Source organism: Lemur catta, chromosome 14 (genome assembly GCF_020740605.2).
Source record: "Lemur catta isolate mLemCat1 chromosome 14, mLemCat1.pri, whole genome shotgun sequence".
NCBI lineage: Eukaryota > Metazoa > Chordata > Mammalia > Primates > Lemuridae > Lemur > Lemur catta.
The window spans coordinates 51,036,987-51,060,195 of NC_059141.1; the positions used below are offsets into that span (position 1 = coordinate 51,036,987).

A 23,209-nucleotide genomic window follows, 5' to 3' on the forward strand; every position below is an offset into this window, starting at 1 on the left:
CCAGTGACAACCTGCCGCCCGGCGCCTTGGAAAAGAGGACGCGGCCGACACGCGAAGCAGCAGCAAGTCCGTACGCGGGCGCCCTGGGGGCACCAGCCCAGCCCGATTCCCCCTGCCAGGGCACCGGGACGCGCCAGGTAACCGGAGCGAGGGAGCCCAGTCACCGCGGCCACCGTAGGGTGCCCTCCGGCCTCGGATCCCCCCACGACTGCGCCGCGGAGCCCCGGGGCACCCGCGTCCCTCGGGCGGCGAGATGGGGCGCCGGGGCTGGCGGCCGGGGGAAGGCGGGAGGTAGGGTCGGGCGATGCGCTTCCTCGGACTGTCTCTATCGTGCGCGGTCCTGAGTGACGCGGTGTCGCCTGACGACTGGAAGCGACAGGAGTCGACAAACCAGGGCTCTCCAGTGCTGTCTGCGCCGCTTTTGCAATCGCCCGGGGAGAAGGAGGTGCCGGGAACCCGGGCGCTCTGGCCCATCTGGGCCGAAGGGGCTCAGTCCTGGGGACCCAGCTCTTTGTCCCGCTTCCCGTGGCTGATCGCGGGCCGGGGGCTGGCGCGCCGCCGTCACCACGTTGGCGCCCTCCACACGCTCTCGGTGGCCCAAGACTCGCGTCCTCCCGACAAAGCATGCGTGGGGACCGGACTGCCTGGTCCTCTTAGGGCTGTTTAAAAGCAGCGCGGCAGCCGCCAGAGGAAGCCCGGGACGGGGGTGTGGAGGAGCCTGGACCCCGGCGGGGCGACGTTAACTCGTTCGGCCAAGGGCGCGTTGACAGGAGTGTCCGAGAGAGTGCACAGTAGCTAGGGGTCGCTTCCTCGTCAGGCGCCCAGGTCCCCCCCTCTTTGCCCCCGAATCCCGCGCCTCAGAGCTGCAGACTTTAAATGTTCTTCCCCTAGGGCAGTGGCTGGGGGTTGGGAGGGGACGATCGAAGGGAGCCCCGGACCCCGCTGAATGAAGGGTTTTATCTGCTTACGCAACCGATTAAGCGAGCAGCCAGCGCTTGCCGAGCTGCCCAGATCCCCAGGCTGGGGTTTGGTTCCCTGCAATTTCCAATCCTGGGCCGGCCGGGTTGGAGCGCGATGTTTCTATGGAGAACATTTAAGCTCCACTTCCTTGGGCTTGAAATCTTCTTCTAGGCTCCTTAGCCTTAAATCGCTTCCTTCCTGGCAAATAGGCCAATTAGAAAATAATCCTAGAGTCCCAAAGCTGCCTGAGAGCAAGGTGGGGAAATTGAACAACGTTTGCCTGGAGTGCATTTGAGAAAAACTGACAGTTGTACCTTTTTGAATTCATCAAAGGAAACAAGCGAATCTGGAGGCCCCTGAGTTTTTCCCCTCTGCCCAAGGGACACTTTAAACCGCCTTTGGGTCTTGTTTTACACCTCCCTGGAAGTCTCTGTCCTCCCTCCTTGTTTCCCACCCACCACTTAGCTCTCTCTCACTCTACTTTTGGCCACCCCCCCAAAAAAAAATCCAAAAGAAAATGCACTGGGTTCCATAAAAGTGCATCAAGAGGCAAAGAAAAAAAAGAAAAGAAAAGAAAAGAAAATGCACTGGGGTCTGGAGGTAATTGGATGTTTTACTTTTGTGTTAAGACAGAGGTCACAAAGAAGAAAAATGGGTCTCCCATGTGTGCTCTGGATGTGTCCAACTGGCACTAGTGGTCCCACAGACAGCTTGCAGGGAACTTCCCCAGAGGCTGAGGGCATCCATGGGTTTTAAGTTGATTAGTCTCAATTACCTAGTCTGAATGAACTGTGAATAGATGATTCACTGGATAAATGTTTAGGATCTGGAATATTAATCATCACACTCTCTTAACCACTGAGTACTTAGTATTTACTACTTGTCATGGGAGCCATTTAAAGTTTTGTTAAACCTAGTGATTGTTTGGATTTCTCCTTCCCAGACACTCCATTCTTCCTTACTCCACACCCCCACCCCTACCCGTTAGTTTTCTCTAATCCATCCCCATAAGAGTTTTCTGTAAAGAAATTTTAAAGAAAAGTTGTTTATTTTTATCAAAAGGTATTTAGACTGGAGACCATGTCTGTGTCTCCAAAAGGAAGTGGAGAATTATAGCAATTACGTAGATAATTCAAGCAAAACCTCCCACCACAGATTTACAATAATTACTTGGAAAGTTTAGGGGGAATGGAATTATTTAGAACTGAAGAACTGTTCACTCACAGTATGTCCATTGAGGCATAATCTACCTAGAATGCAGGTAGGCATACAGAAAGGAGTAAAACTACCTTTTCAATATGGAAGATGGTTGAAGTGTCTATGACATTAGCTTCACATTTCTGTTGTTTGGAATGCTAGTGCAATGGATAATGGTATTCATATAAAATGGTTATTATTTCTGTGAGTTGCTAAATGCATCACCATGTAAACTTTTGAATCCCACCCCAGAACATCCAGGGGAAATATGAAGCTCTCACAAAACGTTGAATGCCTTCAGGAAGGCGCTCTTGGCCACTGCCACATGCTGGTGGATTTAACCCCAAGGGGAGGCCAAGGCCATGTCTGTGTTGATAGCTGGGAACCAAGGAGGCATAAAGGAGAAAAGGATAGGTTTGGCATTGAAGGAAACCTGCCAAAATGGTGGCCCAGCCCCATGAGTCCATGGACTGCATGTCTGCGCTCCTTCCTCCAGGAACGAGGGAGAGCTTCATACAGCCCCCAGCTCTGCCCGCACCTGCTATGAATGTAGAACTGCCCAGGTGGCTTCCGGCCTCTTTGTGCCTCCACTGACCCATGCTTCGGAGGGCCAAGGCCACACCCTCACCTTTTGGAAGCTAACCTGCCACAAACCTCCCAGTGGGGTCCACCTTTCCAGTGTTGAACCTGTTATGGGGCTTGTCCCTGTCCAGCCAGGTCACCCACTGCATCTGCTATGTCCCCCAGTCCAGGAAGCCAAGGCAGGTCCTGGTGGCCACCACATAGGTCCCCGTCTAGCACAGGGCCACAGAGCCAACACAGTTTCCTGGGGGAAGTCTGCTGCGTCTCCACAGGGCCAATGCAGCTCCCCACCTGCTGCACACTGTCAGGAGGCGCTGGCAGAGGTACGGATGCATTCCTCTTCCCAGGGCAGTGGGCCTGGCTGCTCCCAGGCATGGTCTGGGCTGGCCTCCATGGGCCACCTGCATTCTGCCCAAGACATCACTTCACTGCACTCCCCACTACACACACAGCCATGTGCAGCAGGCCCAGCAGGTGACTGACCTCATGTCTCTGCCTCCTTGTCTATGAGGGGAACAGTGGGCTCTGCCTCAGGGGGAGGGTGTGAGGGTGAGTGGAGGACGCACTTAGGGCACAGCAACTGCTGTGTGGATGGTGTGAGGCCGCAGAGGTGCAGCAGCTCCACACAGGCATATGATCCCATGTAGGTGTGTAAGCCCTAGACAGGTGTCCCATTCTCAATAACAGAAGAATCAGAAGGAAAAAGAGTCCTTATATAATAAACCAACTAGATCTAACAGACACATCCAGAACACTCTACCTAACAGCAGCAGTATAAACATTCTTTTAAAGCACAAATGGGATAGTCACACCTGTTACGTTGGCTACTACCAAAAATGTAAGTGTTGACAAGGATGTGAAGAAAAGGGAACCCTTGTATGCTGTTGATAGGGACGTAAATTGGTACAGCCATTACGGAAATTCACAATAGCTAAGATACAGAAACAACCCAACTGTCCACTGGTAGATGAATGGACAAAGATTATGGTATATATACACACAGTGGAATATCATTCGGCCTTTAAGAAGAAAATTCTGCCATTTGTGACAATGTTGATGAACTATGAAGGAACCAAGCAGAAGTCACCAGCAAGTGCAAAGGTGAGGAGTTGTGAAACTGCTGGGCCACAGAGCTTGCAGCGAGGGTCTCCCAGGAACTCTGGCGGGGGGCGGTCCTCCAGCCCCTCTCAGTGAGACAGCCCTGTATGGCCTTTTCCCCCAAGCCCGCTCCCCCTTCATCCCTCCCAGGGCGTGCCGGCGTGCCTGTCGGGCTCCGTTGCTCGTCTCCGCGGCCCCTTCGCAAAGCTGCTGGGCTGCAAGTCTCTGCTCATCCCCGCGCGCGCCCGCTCCGCTCTGCCGCGTCCCCGGCCCGCGCGCCCTCCGCGCACCATCCGGGCCCCGCTCCCGGCCACGCGCCTACTCGGTCCCCGAGGCGCGCGCGCTCGTTGCCTGGCAACCGGACGCGACTCCCGGATTGCGGGTAGGCGCGCGCACCGAGAAGGTAGCGGCCGTTTTCCAGGAACCCTTCCTCTCGCTTGGCGGCGGTGGGGCCGGCAGAGGCGGTTCTGACGGTTGGAGCCTGGGAGTCGCGCAGGACTCACCCCGAGGCCGAGCGGGGCTGGTTCGCGCCCGGGGCCCGTCGGCGGCCGGCACCTTCGCCCCCGAGCGGTGAGCCGCGTGGCACCTGCCGCGTGGGGACGTGGACCCGGGCGGGAAAACCAGCCCGAGCGCCCCAGGTCCATGGTTGCCGGATAAAACAGTGTATAGCATGCCCAGTTAAATTCGAATTTCAGATAAACGAGTTGCTTTTTAGTACAAATGTAGTATCGTACACAGTTATTCGTTTATCAGAAATTCATATTTAACTAGGTGACCTGCGGTGTTTGCCAAGTCCAGCGCGGCCGCCCGGTGCACTCCGTGCCCACTCGCTGGCCTGCTGTCGCCCAGGGACGGGCAGGGCCCTCCTTCCAGCTCCTGTGGCGGTTTCTTCAGGCCCGAGGCAGCTGTTTGTGTGGGAAGGGGCATTCTCCTGCTCAGCCAACACGCCTGTTTTGTACATGAAAAATAGCTTACAGTGGGACAGGTGGGTACTTTATTGTTTCAGGAACAGGAAACATGTTAAGCGACATGGCGAGCCTCACCCAGGTCCTGGTGATACATTGCTATGCAACGCCCAGAAATTCCAGACAGACCCTCAACTTGGCCCAACGCTTAGGCCAGGGGTTTTCCTTTTAGGGACAACAGGCCTCTTCCCATGTTTTATGTTATAGGAGCAGTAACAGGAGTCCATTCCCTTTCTTATGTTACTTCACTTCAAATGGCACTGAGATGTCTATGTATTATTTTTGTCTTTATAGAGTATATCTCACTGAAGAAGTACAGTGAGGACACTGTTCCAAAGTCAGTTATAATAATTCTTTTCTGTGTGTGGTTAGGACATCAGTGCCAGCCTGATAGGGAATTAGGTTCACTGCGCCAGTTTGTTTTCAGTTTTTAGAGTTTTTAGTTTTTATGACTACATTTATGTATACACACATACACATTCCTTTCCCCGCTGCTATTGCTAAAACAGAAATTGTATATGGTATATTGCATACCATATACAAATTCTGCACCTTACTTTTTTCACTTCATTCTGTGTCCTAGAGATCACTCCCTACTTTAGAGAGCGTCCTGAGTCTGTTTTGTATCTGCATAATAACCCGTTGTGTTTCTGTGTTTCATCAGTCCTCCTTTTTGATGAACATTGAGATGGTGCTCCCGTTTGACTATTGTAAATAATGGTGCCAATAGCTATGCGTATATTCCATTTCATATTTTTGCAAGGGTCTCTTTGAGACAGGATCCTAGAAGTGAGATTGGTGGATCAAAGGGTAAATGAATATGTGATTTTCTAGATTTTGCTGAATTCCTCTCCTTAGGGGTTATACCATTTTACACTCCAACCATCATCATATGACATAAGAGCAGTATTGGGGCCTATGGATGGACCTCAGGATATCAGTGTTTCTGAAATTTTATGCAGAACATTAGTGAATTTGTCCAGAGACAGGTCTAGACACACTGGCATGCTATCCCCCATAATTGCTATGCTCATTCCTATATCGGGGCCCTGTTTCATACCTGGGAGACTCTTCATTCTCTTAAAGAAGAACTAATTCTTTCAGCAAATTTGAGCTTAGTTCAAATATCACCCTCAGAGACGCTTTCCTTGACTTCCTTGACTTGTTCAAATACCCCTATTATTTGGTCTTCATAGCACTTATTTCAATTTCAATTTTACATTTATTGATTTGAATATGTGGCTAATATTTGTCTCCCCTACTCATCTGTAAGGTCCATGAGGTCAGAGACTGTTTATGTTTTAATTTGGGCTCTATAACAAATTACCAGACTGGTGTCATAAACAACATACATTTATTTCTCACAGTTCTAGAGACTAGAAAGTCCTGGATCAAGGTGTTGGCATTTCTGGTGTCTGGTGAGGACCCTCTTCCTGGTTTGCAGACAGCTGTCTTCTAGTTGTGTTCTCACATTCCATTCTCTCCTGTTTCTCCTTATAAGGTCATTAATCCCATTCATTAGGGCTCCACTCTTATAATCTAATTACCTCCTTAAAGTCCCACCTCCCAATACCATCACATTGTGGGTTAGGATTTTAACATATGGATTTGGGGGTGGGAACACAGATGTTAAATCCATGAAAGTTTTGTATTCCCAGTAGCTATCCTAGTGCCTGACAGATGATAGGTATTTGTGGAATAATTGAGTACATGTCATCAGATTCTCTGAAGAGTCTGAATTTCATAAAATATTAAGGGTAATTTGAGGGTGTTTAGTGTTTTTCAAAGCACATGAGATATAGTGGTTGCTGCATTTTTTTTCTTTTTTAAAAACAGTCTAGTCTAAGATTATTCCTATCTCTGTAACCAGACAGACAGGGACATAACTGGGATAGTGGAGGAACCACCCTGGAGAGACAGCTGTGTCAGCCCTGTGAACAAAACTCTTCTCAACATTGCTTGAGCCCATGAGTTTGAGGTTGCAGTGAACTAGGATGATGCCACTGCACTCTGGCCTGGGCAACAGAGCAAGACCCTGCCTCAAAAAAACAAAAACAAAAAAACACTCCTCAAGAAGCTAGAGGAGCTTGTCTTTTAGTGGGAGGACAGAGACGTGCACACACACACACACACACACACACACATAATTCTCACATAATTCTCACGTAGTGTGACAAATGCCGTGTGAGCTGCTTGGAAAAGGAGGAACTTCTTTGAGTTGCCTGGGAAAGCTCAGGGAATGAATGATCTACCCCTTGCAGGTGGGGAGATATTTTGCAAGTTGAGAGTGAGGGATTATCTGTGCAGAGTCGTGGAGGTGGACAAGTGCTAGGCGTGATCAGCAGAAAGGCAGGATATGCAGTGGAGTCAGAGCCTGGGGTGTGTTGGGACAGGAGAGATGTCTGGAGGTGAACCTGAAAAGAAAATTGGGGCCAGATCGTGAGGAGTGTCATCTGCTGCTCTTTGGAGGCTGAATTTTTATTTTTTGGCCTTGGAAATTCATGAATTTTTTTAAGGTGGACTGTCATGATATTTTGTGGCTCTCATGGCTTAGGAGGAGCATCTTAGTATAATCATTAGGGTTGGGGCTCTGGAATCAGGACGTGGGTGCAAACTCTGTCTTTTTCATCTGTCCACTGTGTGATCCTGAATGTGCACTTATGCTCTTGGTGCCGGGCCTCCTCATCTGTCCACTGGGGGCCATGATACCCCATTTAGGGGCTATGTTGTAAGATTCAATGAGACACACATTGCCTGGCATAAAGTCGTCCTGCAATCAGTAATGATAGTATCTCTTTCCTGACTTTTGGACTTGAAAGTCCTGGGTTTTGAAACTATTTTAGTGGTAGTGACTTCTGTGGAGCCCTTTTGGAAACCATGAGAAGTTTCTGGGGCCAGTTTGCTTGTGCCATCCCATGACTAGCAATAGGGTGTAATGTTTTGTTGACCTCCCTGGTCTTGACTCCTACTGTGCCTTAATTTTCTGCACTAATGCAAAACACTTATTTTTAAAAGTTTTTATCTGGAAGTCAGAAATGGAGTCAATATACCTTCGAAAGCACCTTGGGACATGTCTAACTCAGGGTCTTGCAGAAGTGGCAAGAATTCACCCAGCGGATCCTATAGAATATTTAGCACTGTGGATTTACAAGTATAAGGAAAACATGACCATGGAACAATTGGTAAGTATGAATCTCCTTTTGGGAAATCAGAAGAGTAAAATGATTGACCCAATTCGTTTCAAATTGTCTGTTTTTTTTAAATTTAGTATTATTATTTTTCTATTATAAAAATAATATTTATTATATAAAAACCTGGAAAACATGAAAAAGTAGAAAAGAGAAAGCAATACTCAAAGAAGCCTCTTTAGATTTTTAGGTGTTTTGTTCTATGCATAGCCTTTTTTCTACACACTCATCCATAAATTATTTTTTACCTACTTGTGATCAGGCATAATATATAATTTTAATTTTGTGTTCTTTATTCAAATAAAACACACATCTTCCCAAATTATTATACAGTTTCCAAATGGATAGACTGTAGTTTGCTTAACCCCATCCCTATTGTTGGTGATTAAGATTTTTTTCAAGATCATTTTTACAAATCGTTTTATGTCTAATAAGTCATGTGCTATTGTTTTTAAACAATGCTAGAGACAAAAGGAAATGGCCAAGTTGGAGCGTGAAAGAGAACTAGCTCTGATGGAGCAGGAGATGATGGAGAGGCTCAGAGCAGAGGAGCTCTTGTTTCAGCAGGTAAGACAAGTGAGAGAGTTCAGAGGTGACTGGAATGAGTGATGCCAGCCTCAGTGTGGCACAACCCAAATGCTGAAGAACTCCCCAGCTCTGGTTACTTAGATACGGCTTTCTAATGTCTCCCCCTTTATGGATGTGGTGTCTTCTTTGCTGGAGCAGCAGCAGTGAGGTTTTATGACTATGCTCACGTATAACACGCATCCACATTTCTTTCCTCACCACTGCTGCTAATACAAAAGGTGCAGGCCTCTGGGTGAGAGCAAAACCCACAGGGTGTGCTGTCACAGAAGCCACAGGGAAAGAGGGCTTCAGTGAGACCCAGTGGTCAGCCGTGTCTATTGCTGAACTGCAAAGTGCTCCTTCACAGCCGCTGTAATTTGGGCGGAGCAGGGTGGGTGGAGCATGAGGTGGCATGGGGATAAGCTGGGGAGAGGGAAAGCGCAGGCAGTGCTTTCAGGGAGATCTTGAGGGGAAGGAGAGATGGTTTTGTGTTTGTTTTGATTTAGGAGCGCAGTAGGGGGAAATGACTGACATTAGGAAATGGAGGGGAAGATTCATAGAGTCAGCTCTCCGTGGAGTTCAGAGGGAATTGGGTTTAGCAGGTGGAAGGTCACTTCTTTGATTATAAGTGAGGGAAAGAGCAGAGGGTACTGTGGGTATGTATGTTTCATGGAACAAAATTGGGAGCGGCTTCTGTGTGACCATTTGTGTTTTCTTTATGAAGTAGGGACCATGATCATCTGCCAAGAATGAGGCGGTAAGGTGTAGGCGGTGGGGAAAGGGGTGAAGGTTTGGAATGGTGGCTTTGGAGAAGAAAAGAGAGAGTTGACTGAGGAAACTTACCATTACCTGGTGGCAGCTGGAGACCAAGTATTCATAATTGGTGCCATTTGGCTTGGCTGTGTGATTACGTGATTTCCTTCCCTTAGGCCTGGATATCTGAGTGCAGATGTGGAGAGGCAGACCCTTGGGCTGAAGTAGGTCTGTGGTAGCAGGACTGGGGGGCTGAAGATGTTGGTAAGGGAATGGGTGACGGGATGGGGCACAGAGTAGACGCTAATAGGGGAAAGTTCCAGAGTGGCTTCTGGACTAAGTTACTTTATAGAGAGCTTCTGAACTAAATTTAAGCCACCTCTATAGTTCTACCATATAGTACTTAATGCTATGGTCTCAACTCGAGTCCACACATTTGAAAAAGGGAAAGAAGCCTATTATTCAGAAGTTTGGATAAAAATAAAATTACAGACCTGGCAAATAGCTTCTCTGCCTAATCTCCCATCCTTGATACTGAAGTAGAAAATTCTAGGCACCTTAGATGGATAGGGCTGTTGAAAACTTTGCTGCTTCTGAGTCTTTATTTTCAGTCATTTGGCTTATTCTTTTTTTTTTTTTTCTTTTTGAGACGGAGTCTCACTCTGTTGCCCGGTCTAGAGTGCTGTGGTGTCAACCTAGCTCACAACAACCTCAAACTCCTGGGCTCAAGCGATCCTCCTGCCTCAGCCTCCCGAGTAGCTGGGACCACAGACACGTACTACCACACATGGCTAGATTTTTTTTTTCTTCTAGTTTTAGTTGTCTGGCTAATTTTTTCTATTTTTAGTGGAGACAGGATCTCCTTCTTGCTCATGCTGGTCTCGAACTCCTGACCTCCAGTGACACTCCCGCCTCGGCCTCCCAGAGTGCTAGGATTACAGGCGTGACCATTGTGCCTGGCCTGGCTTATTCTTGAGGGGAGATTGCAAAGTGTTGAGTTGGCTGTCAGACTCTTGTCCAAACAGACAAGGTGTCTCCTGCAGCAGCTACAAGTTTGAATGAGGATCCGTCCTTCCTCCTACAGCTCCTATGGCTAGTGTCTGTCCCCTGTCTATCAGAATAAGGAGATTTCTCAGCAGTTTTCCTTCCTCAAGGCAATTACATCACAAATGGGGGGATACTTAACTTTCTTTGACTCATCTACTAAATCTTACTTACATATAATTTGACAATACTAGAAATCAAACATTTCTCTAGCCATCTTATGTTGACCCCTATGAACTAATCTGCTGTGCACTGAACCCTAAGTATTGTGTTGGAGGGTGGAAGATAAAATAATATTCCGCAGAAGAATTTATGGCCTATTAAAGAAGTAGATTCATGGGCAGAAATAGATGCTGGAAGAGACACCAACCAACAGAGAAGGGCTTGAGAGTGAGGCTGAGATGAAGAGAAACAGAGGGGCCTCCTGGAACCGGCTGCATAGGTGAGCTGGAGGCTGGGGATGCTGCTCCCCTCCCTGCTGGCTGCAAAGGCAGCTGCCCTCACAGTCAGTGCTTGAAATTCCGGTGCTCTCTTGCAAGCCCAGCTTCTTGTCAACAGGGAAGTATTTTTACTGCCATTTTCTATGTAAGAGCTTATTATTGAGGTAAAAGCTTTCTTGGTTTTTCTTTTTTTAGTTTGTTTGAATGGCTCTCTAGTGGTTTTCATCATGTGTGAAGAAAGGAACTAGGTTTTGAAAATTTCCTGAAAATGTTAAGAAACTGGTTATTTTTGACCAGTCTGGTTGGTATTTAACAACTGCACTGTGCATTATTGTTGAAAGGTTAGTATTATTTCACTTCTTCTACCAATGTCTGAAAGTTGATTGAATGATATTGTTTCTGCATTTTAGCTACCTAACCCATCACTTTTATCTTAGTAGAAATATATAGGACTACCAAGAAATTACCTTTAAAATCCTTTTGTAAATCAAATATTAATCACTGTTTATTATCTATTTGTAAAAATGTATCATTTAAAATATGCATGATTTAAAAAATGGAGTTGTAAAATGCTCTTAATGGGATGAGCTTAGCTTATTTATGAGATGGTGCTGGACTGGTGGTGAGAAATTAGTTTCTAGCTTGGGAACTGGCAGACTCATTCTGTAAATGATCAGATAGTAGATATTTTATACTTTGCAGGCCAAGAGGCAAAATTGAGGAAATTATGTAGGTGTTATGGTATATTAGATAGGTACACCAAGAGAGAAAACAAATTACCACAAATGTTTTATTGATGAAATCAAATAATAATAATAATAATAGAATATAAATTTTTGTAACACAGGCTTACTATTGAGAATTAAATTTTTTTAAAAAGATAACATTTCACTTAGTTGGAGTTCAAAATTAGTGTTCCCTATCATCAAAATCGATTAAAAATATTTATCTGTTAATGCTAATCTAGAATGAGATTTTATGCATTTCATCTTTGAAATGTCTTTTCACACAGATAGGTACTGTCAAATGATGATATCAGTCTGTATGTATATAATTTAAATTCAGCACATTCATCTCTTAGAAGGCATTTGTAGAATTCTATTAGATTTCTCTCTTGATATTTACCTTTTAACATGTCATTACCTTGTATTATAGATTAATCACTTCCAATTAAAGGTTGGTGGAAGCTTCTTAACTGCACAGTTAAATGTATTTTGGCAATTTTTTGTTTGTTTGTTTGTTTGTTTGTTTGTTTGTTTTTGAGACAGAGTCTCACTCTGTTGCCCGGGCTAGAGTGCCATGGCATCAGCCCAGCTCACAGCAACCTCAAGCTCCTGGGCTCAAGCAATCCTCCTGCCTCAGCTTCTCGAGTAGCTGGGACTACAGGCATGCGCCACCATGCCCAGCTAATATTTTCTATATAAAAATATATTTCTATATTTTTAGTTGTCCATTTAATTTCTTTCTATTTTTAGTAGAGACCGGGGTCTCCCTCTTGCTCAGGCTAGTCTCGAACTCCTGACCTCGAGCGATCTTTCCGCCTCTGCCTCCCAGAGTGCTAGGATTACAGGCATGAGCCACCACACCCAGCCATTAAATGTACTTTGAAATATGGGAATTTCTTTTGCACTTACACTGAGGCTTAACAAACACTCTGGAACTATAGCTTGAGATTATCCATTGCCAATTTGTGTGGGAATATATCCATTGCCAATTTGTGTGGGAATGGAGATCTAATATCTTGTTTTAGTGTGTGACAGCACTGGAAGTGTGTAAAGCAGCTTGACATTACTTGTGATTCAAATAACATGAGTTGATGTTGAAGTGACGTTACTACAGTGTAAGTTTTATATTTAAGTGCTGTTTTGCCTTGTAATTTTAGGTGGAATTAAGAAACATTACCAATTCTGCAGCAAAAGCTAATTTCCAAAGCCATTAATGTTTGGTAATGGTGGTTGAGAGTGGTTCTTCTCATTAAGAAAAATTTAAATCTTGTACACTAATAACCTATTTGAAGAAGAAATCAAGAAAACAACCTTATTGAAGGTAGCATCAAAAAGAATAAAATAGGAATAAATTTAACCAAAGAGGTAAAAGATCTATACACTGAAAACTATGAAATGCTAATGAAAAATTAAAGACACAAATATAAGGAAAGCTATTCTGTCTTTAGCGATTGGGAGAGTTGATATTTTTAAAATGTCCATACAACCTAAAGCAATCTACAGATTCAACTTAATCCCTGCAAAAATTCCAATGACATTCTTCACAGAAATAGCAAAAAATTCTGAAATTTACATAGACCCACAAAAGTTCCTAAATAGCCAAAGCAGTCCTGAGAAAGATAAGCAAAGTTGGAGGCATCACACTACCTGATTCAAAATTATATCACAAAGCTACAATAATTAAAACAACATGGTGCTGGCCTAAAGTCAGACACATGGAACAATGGAACAGACCATAGAGACCAGGAATGAACCCAAGCGTATACAGTCAGTTTTGGACAAGGCCTGTAAGAAGACACAATAGGGAAAGGATTGTCTCTTCAATAGATAGCGTTGGGACAACAGGATATCCATAAGCAAAAGACTGGAACTGGACCCTAGTCTTGCAACATACACAAGAATCATTCAGAATGGATTAAAGACCTAAATGTAAGACCTGAATCTGTAAAACTCCTAGAAGTAAACATAGTATGGGAAAAGCTCCTTGACTTTTATCTTGCCAGTGAATTTTTTGGAGATGACACCAAAAGCACAGGAAACAAGAAAAAATAAACAAGTGGGGCTAGATCAAAGTAACATGCTTCTGCACAGCAAAGGAAACAATCAACCAAATGAAAAGGCAGCCTATGGATTGGGAGAAAATATTTGTGAACCATATATCTGATAAGGGGTTAAAATTCAAAATATATAAGGAGCTTAAACTCAATAGCAAAAAAAAAAAAAAAAAAAAAGTAATCCAGTTAAAAAATGAGCAAAAGACCTGATTAAAGATTTTTCCAAAGAAGACCTAAAAATGGCCTAAAAGACCTAAAAACAGTGAAAAGATGCTCAATATCACTAGTTATCAGGGAAAGTCAAGTCAAATCACTATGAGGTACCACCTCACACCTGTTAGGATGGCTGTCATCCAAAAGAGAGACGTTAACAAGTGTTGGTGAGGGTGTGGAGGAAGGGGAACTCTGTACACTGTTGGTGAGAATAGGCTGGTGCAGCTATTATGGAAAACAGTACGGAGGTATGTCAGAAAGTTAAGACTAGAACTACACCATGACCCATCAATCCCTCTTCTGGGTACATATCCAAAGGAAACTAAGTCAGCACCTCATAGAGATGATCTACACTGCCACGTTCATGGCAGCGTTGTAGGCAATAGCCAAGACAGCAGAAGCAACCTAAATGTCTGTCAAGAGATGACTGGATAAAGAAATTGTAGATATCTACCTGTCTATCTCATGTATATCTTATATGTCTCTCTCAGATATATGTCACATATGTATGTATATATAAAGGAATATTCAGCTTTAAAAAAGAAGGAAGTCCTGCCATTTGTGACAACATGGATGAAACTGAAGGACATTATATTAAGTGAAATAAGCCAGACACAAAACAAAAAATACTGCATGATCTGTCCTATATGTGGAAATCTAAAAAAAAAAAAAAAAGTTGAATACATAGAAACAGAAAACGGAGGTGGTTACCAGAGGTGGGGTGTTTGGGGTGGGAGGGGAAGACGAGCAGATGTAGATTGAAAGGCACAGAATTGCAGTTATGTGGGATGAGCAAATATAGAGATCTAAGGTACAGCATGAGGACTATAGTGAATAATGTTGTATTATATACTGAAAATGTTTTAAGAATGTAGGTTTTAGGTGCTGTTGCCATAAAAAAGTAACTGTGTGAGATGATGGGTATGTTAAATTGCTTACCTGTAGTAATCCTTTCACTGTACATGTATATCAAGACATCATGTTGTATACACCTTAAATTTACACAATAAAAAATAAAAACTTGGCCATGATCTCAAAAAATTCACAATAAAACATTACCACTGTTAAGTCATGGAACTGCTGTGTGGTAGGACAAATCAGATATATTCAGCTTCTGTTTCTGACAGCAGTTCACAGAGCAGATGATGGTCAAGTTTACAAGAGTGAATGAAGGTCATGGTTGACACTACTGGCTCCATAACACATGATAGATTCAAAATTTTTTTGCAGAGTAGCTGCTGTTGAATAACATGATGAATATTCACAGGCTTTAAGCACTCATGAATTTTCTCACAAGTTTGTAAATTTGTTCAGTTCATCCTTTTTCTATTCCACACTTTTTTTTTTTGAGACAATATCTTACTCTCTCACCCTGGCTAGAGTGCAGTGCTGCGATCATAGCTCACAGCAACCTCAAACTCCTGGGCTCAAGCGATCCTCTTGTCTCAGCCTCCCTAGTAGCTGGGACTAAAGGCATGCACCACCACACCTGGCTAATTTTTCTATTTTTTGTAGAGACAGGGTCTCACTGTTGCTCAGGCTGCTCTTGAACTCGTGGCCTTGAGCAATCCTCCCACCTCAGCCTCCCAGAGTGATAGGATAATAGGCGTGATCCACTGCAGACGTTCCCAACACTGGGAACATATTTCTTTTTATCACCATTGATTCTCACACATCTTAGCAGATTTCACTTCACTTGTATTTAATTAGTGTTTCTCAACTTCTTTGAAAATATTCTTGTTTGCAGTTGTTCTATGGAGACTATTTGTAGAGGCTGGTTCTTCAATCATTTCAAACTCAGCATCAACTCTTTAGATAAACAACAACTGAGCAGTGTTGGGAACATCTGCCTACTCATCCAGAGCCAAGGAAAACCACTCCAAATCATTTACCTTGTTTTTATTGACTGTTGATGTTGTTCCCAAAGTCAGCTCTTTGAATAACCGTTCTCACCAAAAGGCTAAAATCTTAAACAAGCTTATTTTTTTCCTGCACACATTTTTTTTCAGCCACTGAAATCAAACATGTTTTAATTAACTCACCATTGGTAAATGTCTTTCCTTGCTTGGATAACACATCAGCTACTTGGAAGCTTACTTTTGTTGCAGCCTTATTTTCATTTTTAATTTTTGTGAAGAAATTCTTCGGTGATAATTCTGGTTTAAATTTTCTAATTTTTCTGACTTTTGCTTTCATGTGAGTTGGGGATATTGTGATGAGTGCTGGTAATGCCGATGCTTATTGTATTCTTTTAGCACAGTGTCATTGTACAATAACAGTCATATTTTGCTGTTTAATTTGATAACTAATAAGCTACACTCCATTTTTCTTTAAAAGTGGGACATTCAAAGTTCACCCCTTGTTTTGATATGATGAATATAGTTGTTCCAATGTGGTATAGTGATACTATAGCACTCTAAACACTGTTATAACAATGTCACTGATTTGTAGTGTGCTGAGCAGCAGGACAAAGCGATGACAGCACCATGTATGGTCTCTGTTGCAAATACTCCACTCTGCTGTTGTAGTGCAAGAGCAGAAATAGACAATAGACAATGCATAAGCAAATGAGCATGGCTTTGTCTCAATAAAACTTTAAGGATACTGAAATTTGAATTTCATGTAATTTTTATATGTCATGAAATATTATTCTTTTGATTTTTTTCCAACCAGTTAAAAATGTAAAACCCATTCTTAGCTCATGGGCTGTACAAACACAGACTTTATTGCTGGGCCCTACCAGTGTGACATATATATTGAGTTGGGGCCAAATATATTGTTGGTTATCCATGATTTCAGATAATATTCTTAAGATTTTCTGACCCACTGTTCTACAACTGAGGTTTGGCTATATGAAGACCCATCTATGCTTAAAGAGATTTTGTCTGAGAAAATTACTGTACTCTCATTTTTAACTTCAAGAGGAACAGAGCAAATGACTTGATTTTGTATAAATTATGCTTTCTACAATTAGCAATTAAGGAAGCTTCCTTTTTAAAATTTTATGCCTCAGGAAGCATTTGTAGAAACCTGCAGTGTTAGGTGGCTGTGATCATTTATTTTTGTAAGTTTCTGAAATTAGGTGGTTATAAACTTAATTATCTTGCAATTAATTTGACTATGACATGTATTTCTGATTATTCAGCAACAGCTGGCAATCCAACTGGAGTTGGAAAAGCAAGAAAAAGAGAGACAGAGAATAGAACTACAGAGAGCTCAAGAACAATTAGAGAAGGTAATTTGAAGTTTTATAAATGTCTATTTTATTTAAAACTTCTTAGAATCCTCAACCTGTTTCTTCCAGCTGTTATAGCAGAAAGATCATGGGCTTCGTAATCTAAAAACCTGTCTTACATTAGCTGTGTACCTTAAACAGATTTGTAACCTTTTTCATTCTTGGTTTACCTGTTTCAAAAATAGGGATAGTAGTATAATGTTATCAACAATATCTCATTGGATTGTTGTGATGATCAATTGTGATCATGTATGTGAAACTTCTTTGTAAGCAGTAGAGTTCTCTAATAGTGATACTGTCAACATTTTAGTCAAAAGTTAGTTGTTCCTAATTATGGTAGCTGGTGCTGTAGTTTAAGTTCTTTGTAACATTGAGAATACTCTGATCTCTGAGACAATACATCTCTTCCTGTTAGATGTATTAACTATAATTTACATTTTAAAATATGTTTTTAGGTGGATTTTTCATGCCTTTCATTAAAATAAACTATGCAGTAACTTATTTCTAAAAAGCCCATCTTCATCGATTGTGTCTGTATAATGTCAAGCCTCTACTGTGACCAGTATTCCCTGGTATCCAAAAAATATATGTCATATAGACCAAATATCTGGTTGACTGAGTTTATAGCTACTATCTCTTACTCAAATGTTGCTCCCATTATTTATTTCATTAAATTGAAAAAAAATTAAAATTAAAAACAAGCAGGTTTTATAGAATATGTTCAATATGTTTATTAATGCTTAGATGAGAGCATCATTATTTAAAGCATTTAAAAAAGTGTGAAGGGTGAACTAAATTAAAAAAAAGATTTTAAAGGATAAATTGAAAGCCCTATACATAATTTTGAAAAGTACAGATGCTGATGTTTTCTTAGTCTGAGTGCCGTTAGGAGCATATGGATATGCACATATGAACACACACATTTGAGAATCCTCTTTCTCTTCCATTAAGATTCACAAAGAAATGATAAATGTTTAAGGTGATGGATATCTCAGTTACCCTGACTTGATCATTATACATAGTTATGCTTGTATCAAAATATCACACGTACCCCATAAATATGTACAACTACTATGTGTCCATAAAAATTAAAACAATTCAGTGATCCAAGTTGAAAAAGGAGAGGAAAAACAGGAACATATCAAGAAGACAATGATCAAAGTAAGGGAATTTAAAGTATTTTTTTAGGTGACCTGATAGCTATATTTGAATGCTTAGAAGTCTGTAGGAAGGCTCGGTCTCTGCTTTGCGGCTCCAGGGTGTTGCATCCATGTTATTTCATCATCTCCAGGCATCATCAGCCTGTATGACCAGAGGCACAGACTTTAATGATCCACATTCCTACGGGCTTATCATTCCTCACTCCCTGCCCCGCCCCCAGTAGCCCTGCTTCACCCATTGGTCAGAGATGAGCCCGTTCATGTCTTCTGCCTTGGCCTTCTTGTGGCTGCCGACACACAACTTAAACTATCACTTGCAAAAGGAAATTCACTTGAAGGATCCTGGTTTGAAGAAAGGGCTTAACAGGCATGGTGTGAAGGACTCTTGGTACAATTGGGCCTTCCAGACCTTTGCGAGCAAGACAATCAGGTGCTGCCAGGCTCTCCCCTCTGCTGCCCTCTGGTGGTCAGTCTCAGCGTCTCTCACTGTGGCCTGGCTCGCCGCACGTGTGCACGCAGTGAGAAACGTGGTCCTTCCTGGCTCCTGAGTCTCGCACTGCTGGGGCTCCTACCATCCAAGTGGCATGGATTCTATTTTTCTGGCTTCAGTTAAGAAACGAATCTTGGGGAAGGATTCTGACCGCTTTAGTTTGTGTGAAATATCCATCCCTGTGGCTGGGGGACATGATCTTATAAGAACATGGGTGTTCCCACTATAGCCTTGTGGATATGAGGATGAGAAGTTACCAGGTGATCCTTTTGTGGTTCCTAAGCGTGATGGTTGGTTTTTCACGTGCATGCATCAGATGCGCCTCCCTGAAACCTTGTTGCAACTTATGGCACATTACCCCTCTGATGTGGGAAAAAAAAAAAAGAAGAAGAAGTAGTAGTTACCAGAAAAATGGACTGATTTTGGGAAAACAGTACCATATATGTCCTGTAATTAGGGTGACCATGTGTATGATCACAAGATCACTCATCTTCCAACAGCCAGAACAAATCAGCTTAGGATCAGTTAGATCACCCTGCTGAGTGAAAAGATGGGTGCCACGGCAAGGCTCGGCTTGCCTAGAGGAACATCTTCACGTTCAGAAAGACGCCTGCCCTGCTGGGCAGCACATGCCCACTGCAGTGTTGAGAGTATCATGGAGGGCAGCGCTCGGGCACGATGGAGAAGATTTGTGCATTCGGTAGTGACTTGGGCCGGGTTAGTGCCTTCAGAAATATTTACTTCTTACTAGGTGCAAAACTCAACTGCAAGTTCTCCTTAAAATCTCTTCTTGTAAGAATTTATTAGAATTTTTATTTTGTCACTTTTCACATTTGCTAATAATGTGGCTTCAGTTTAAATGTTTCAGTCCATTTCATTTTTTAAAAGTTTTATAAATAAGTTTTACATATAAAACACAGTGTCTTCTTTTAGTATAGAGTATTAAATAAGGCTGTGATCTGCAGTTTTGTGGTGTGTTCATACCACTCCTCACAGAGTGATAGCATTTTTGCTTTAAATTGATCATAGCATTATGTAAAAATAAAAATGCTTGAAAATTAAACATGGATTCAAAATGAAAGTATATTCTAAATATTTTTTCATTTTTATATATTAAAGGAGATGAAAATGAATATGGCTAAGAGTGAAGACACTTCACAATCAGAGGTGAGAAGAAAAAGTCATTCTATGTTACATGAAATGAATGAGTATTCTGTAATGTAAAGCTTAATTTTGATGCATTAGTAGCTACATTTTTAATAAGGACATTATAAAAATAGCTAGTCCAAAAATATATTCCACTAATAACAAGTCATAAATATGTACTTTGAAGCAAAATCTCAAAGTGAATAAAAATTGGACATTCAGTTTGTGTTTGTATTTTTAAAAACTAGAATATCCTGAGATATTGGATATATAATCACTTATAAGTATTTTGAATTTTTGCATGTATTTTTATAAGTTTTAGCATTTGTTCCTAGAATTCTCTTGTCATTAACAGGTATTGGTTAATTCCATTAATTAACAATGCTTCATTTTGATGTAATTTAGACATTTTTTATCAAAATTGAAAGAAAAGTAATGCATTAATTCTGAAGGAGATTTTTGTTTTTGAGAGAGTCTCACTCTGTTGCCCCAGCTAGAGTACAGTGGCATCACCATAGCCCACTGTAACCTCTCAAACTCCTGGGTTCAAGCGATCCTCCTGACTCAGCCTCCTAAGCAGCTAGAACTATAGGCACACACCACCACATCCAATTGATTGTTTAATTTTTTGTAGAGACAGGGTCTCACTCTTGCTTAGGCTAATCTCAACTCCTGACCGTAAGTGATCCTCCCGCTTAGCCTCCCAGAGTGCTAGGATTACAGGCTTGAGCCACTGCACCTGGCCCATAATTTTGAAGGCATTTAAAAGTGAAAATGGATTTTATGATTGTAGGGGGCAACACAAGACTCAGGCAAAACGCTGGCTGAAATCAGTGATCGATACGGAGCACCTAACTTGAGCAGAGTGGAAGAACTTGATGAGCCAGTTTTATCTGATGTAAGTATCAAAATGTTTTGTAAAAATCAGATTTTTTAAAAACTTAGGTAAAGCTTAGGGAAAATGAGGCCAGGGTTGTTTGACAAATGGGCCTCTTGCTTCATAGACTGAAAACCAGTTCCCTGATTGCTGACCATATTCCTAACTGGTTTTCTGCCTTTTTGTGACGTGTGTCACTGGCGTATCTATATCTATAATTTAGACTCTGAAAATTGCAAAACTTCCCCAAAATGTGTTTTTAAAATCATGTGTAAAATATATAATCTTTAAATTTGGGGGGAGGCTACCATTTTATTTCTCAGTAGCAAACCCTAGAACCAAATAAATACCCTAATGACAGTGCATGCTTTTATAGTATATGAGTACATTTGTTTACTTAACAAGCATGTCGTGTCTTCTGTGTGCCGGGCTCTGTGCCAGATGCTGTTGTGAATAGGACAGTCTCATACCTTGTGGAGTTTACTGTCTCGGGGCAGGAACAGACAGTTAGACAAGCATTTAATAGTCTTTGTTAGAGTGACCAGGTAATTTATTGTCCAAACTGGTATAGACAAGCATTTAATAGTCATAGTTAGGGTAACCAGGTAATTTATTGTCCAGACTTGCATGTTTTTGAGGATGCAAGGAGGATATTAATAATTGAGCCATACCAGCAGGTGTAAACCAGGACTGTCATGGCAGGAGGATGGAGTGGGTGACTTTAGTCAGTGTGCACTGACAAGGCGGGACAGCTGGCACAGTCAAGGAAGCTTGGTCAGGGAAGGCTTCCCAGAGAAAGTCAATGATTTGTTACCGAGTAGTGGTGTGGGAGGCTGAGGATGGTGTTGCCGGCAGAGAACAGAGAGCGGGGGGTCTGGAGGGAGTGAGGCAGGGAGGGTTGTGGGATGAGGCTGGGAGAAAGCAGGGACCAGACCAAGGAAGGACTTAAAATTCCTGCTCAGGAGCTTAGATTTTATCCTAAAGTCAGTGGAGACTGATACATTCAGAACTGCATGTTAGAAAGACCATCTGGCTATAATAAGGCAAAGAGTGGAGAAGTTGGTCTGAGACCAGTTAGGAGGCTATGGTAGTAATCTAGAGAAACAGGACATTGACAGCCTGCAGCCAATGGTGTTTCCAAGAGCTGTTCAGCATGTGGAGCTGGATGGACTTGGTGCTAGTCTGTTGTGAATACATTTTTATTAAATGTCTGCTATGATGTGTCACTATGCAAAATTACTGAGGGCATGGGCCAGTGGGACAGGTCCTCTGAGGGACAGCGAAGGAAGACCTGATCTAGTCTGGTTGAATCTTCTTGAGGAAGTGAAGCTTGAGATGAGCCCAGAGGAGGGAGAGAGAAAGATGCTTTCAAGGGGCTGAAATAGTCAAGGATTGTGGTTGAGTTGCATGGAGCTAGGAGAAAGGTGTAATTTATAGCTGGAGAGGTGGAGAAAGGCCAGGTCATGCTGGGTTCCATGTGTTGCTAGGGATTTTGGACTTAAGTGCCTTGGGAGTTATTAAACGGATTTAAGTATTTGATCTGTGTTTTTATAAGGTGGAGCTAGAATTGGAGAAGGGCAGGAATGGAAAAGGGAAACCACTTAGGAGGTTGTTGCAGTCATCCAGCTGCAAGACAACCGTGGTTAGACAGCAGAGACAGAGAGAACTGGGTAGATTTGAGATTGGCTCGTGGGATAAGAGAGAGAGGGGGTCAGGAGAAAGCCCAAATTTCTTCCCTGGGCAAATGAGCTAGGAGTGTTACCATGTGATAAGTTGATGAATATAAGAAGAGGAAGTAGGTTTTTTGAAAATGATGGCTTCAGTTGCAGAGATGTTGCCTTTCAGGTGGCTCTGAGATACGCAGGTGAAAATGCCCAAGACCAGCTGATGTATGCTATGGGTCTAGAGGACAGGAAAGGGCCCAGGCAGGAGATATAAATTCAACAGTGGTGGGCATCTGTGCTAAATGACACAAGGGGAGTGAGTCAATATCTAGGACAGTGTTCAGTGTGCGCAGGCCTGGGGGCTCAGGGAGAAACCCATTACAAATCCCAACATTTAAGGGGTGGCCACAGGAAGAAGACCTCACAAGAATGAGAAAGCATAGCAAGAGAAATAGAAGAAAGGGTGGGATAATAACCACCTAGAGAGTATAATTTATGATCATATTCTATTTGAACATTATTTGAAATTGTCTGAAACTCTCAGCTTCATTCCCATAGTCACATAGAAATTACCTAAACTCTGTTTTCTTCGGCTTGTACATTTTCACAGTTCTAATTAAAGCAAATTTACTTTTTATTTTGCTTTTAGGTTGCATTAAACATTGATCAAGATTTGTAGGAACAACCAACCTAAGAACAATAAATTTTTATGCTCGTTTCAAGTTTCAGATCATGAGGTCCCCATTTTGTATGTCTTTCCTCCAAACTAGAACTCTACCTCTTTTTTTCCTCTGAATTCACCTTTACAAATGGGCTTCAAGGGTAGCCTTAGCATGTTGTTTTGGATCCCC

General features: G+C 42.6%; 1 protein-coding gene and 1 non-coding gene across 6 annotated transcripts in view; both read left to right on the top strand.

Annotated features, from left to right (window-relative positions):
* LOC123649860 (DPY30 domain-containing protein 1-like) overlaps positions 1–23,209 on the top strand; it is a 56,307-nt gene continuing 33,098 nt past the window's right edge. Inside the window, exons 1-7 of one of the 5 annotated variants that reach the window (XM_045568092.1) lie at positions 4–137; positions 7,818–7,984; positions 8,456–8,557; positions 16,932–17,021; positions 19,791–19,838; positions 20,611–20,715; positions 23,008–23,080. In XM_045568092.1, coding sequence (XP_045424048.1) covers positions 7,838–7,984; positions 8,456–8,557; positions 16,932–17,021; positions 19,791–19,838; positions 20,611–20,715; positions 23,008–23,037 — 522 coding nt within the window. In that variant the 5' untranslated portion in view covers positions 4–137; positions 7,818–7,837 and the 3' untranslated portion in view covers positions 23,038–23,080. Of the gene's footprint in view, positions 138–4,213; positions 4,220–4,411; positions 4,823–6,376; positions 7,985–8,455; positions 8,558–16,931; positions 17,022–19,790; positions 19,839–20,610; positions 20,716–23,007; positions 23,081–23,209 lie in introns of those variants that run through there. The other 4 variants (XM_045568095.1, XM_045568094.1, XM_045568096.1 and 1 more) reach the window with 4 other exon arrangements.
* LOC123650517 lies at positions 18,935–19,039 on the top strand. The gene has a single exon (XR_006739384.1). It is a non-coding gene; the product is annotated as a small nucleolar RNA U13 (small nucleolar RNA).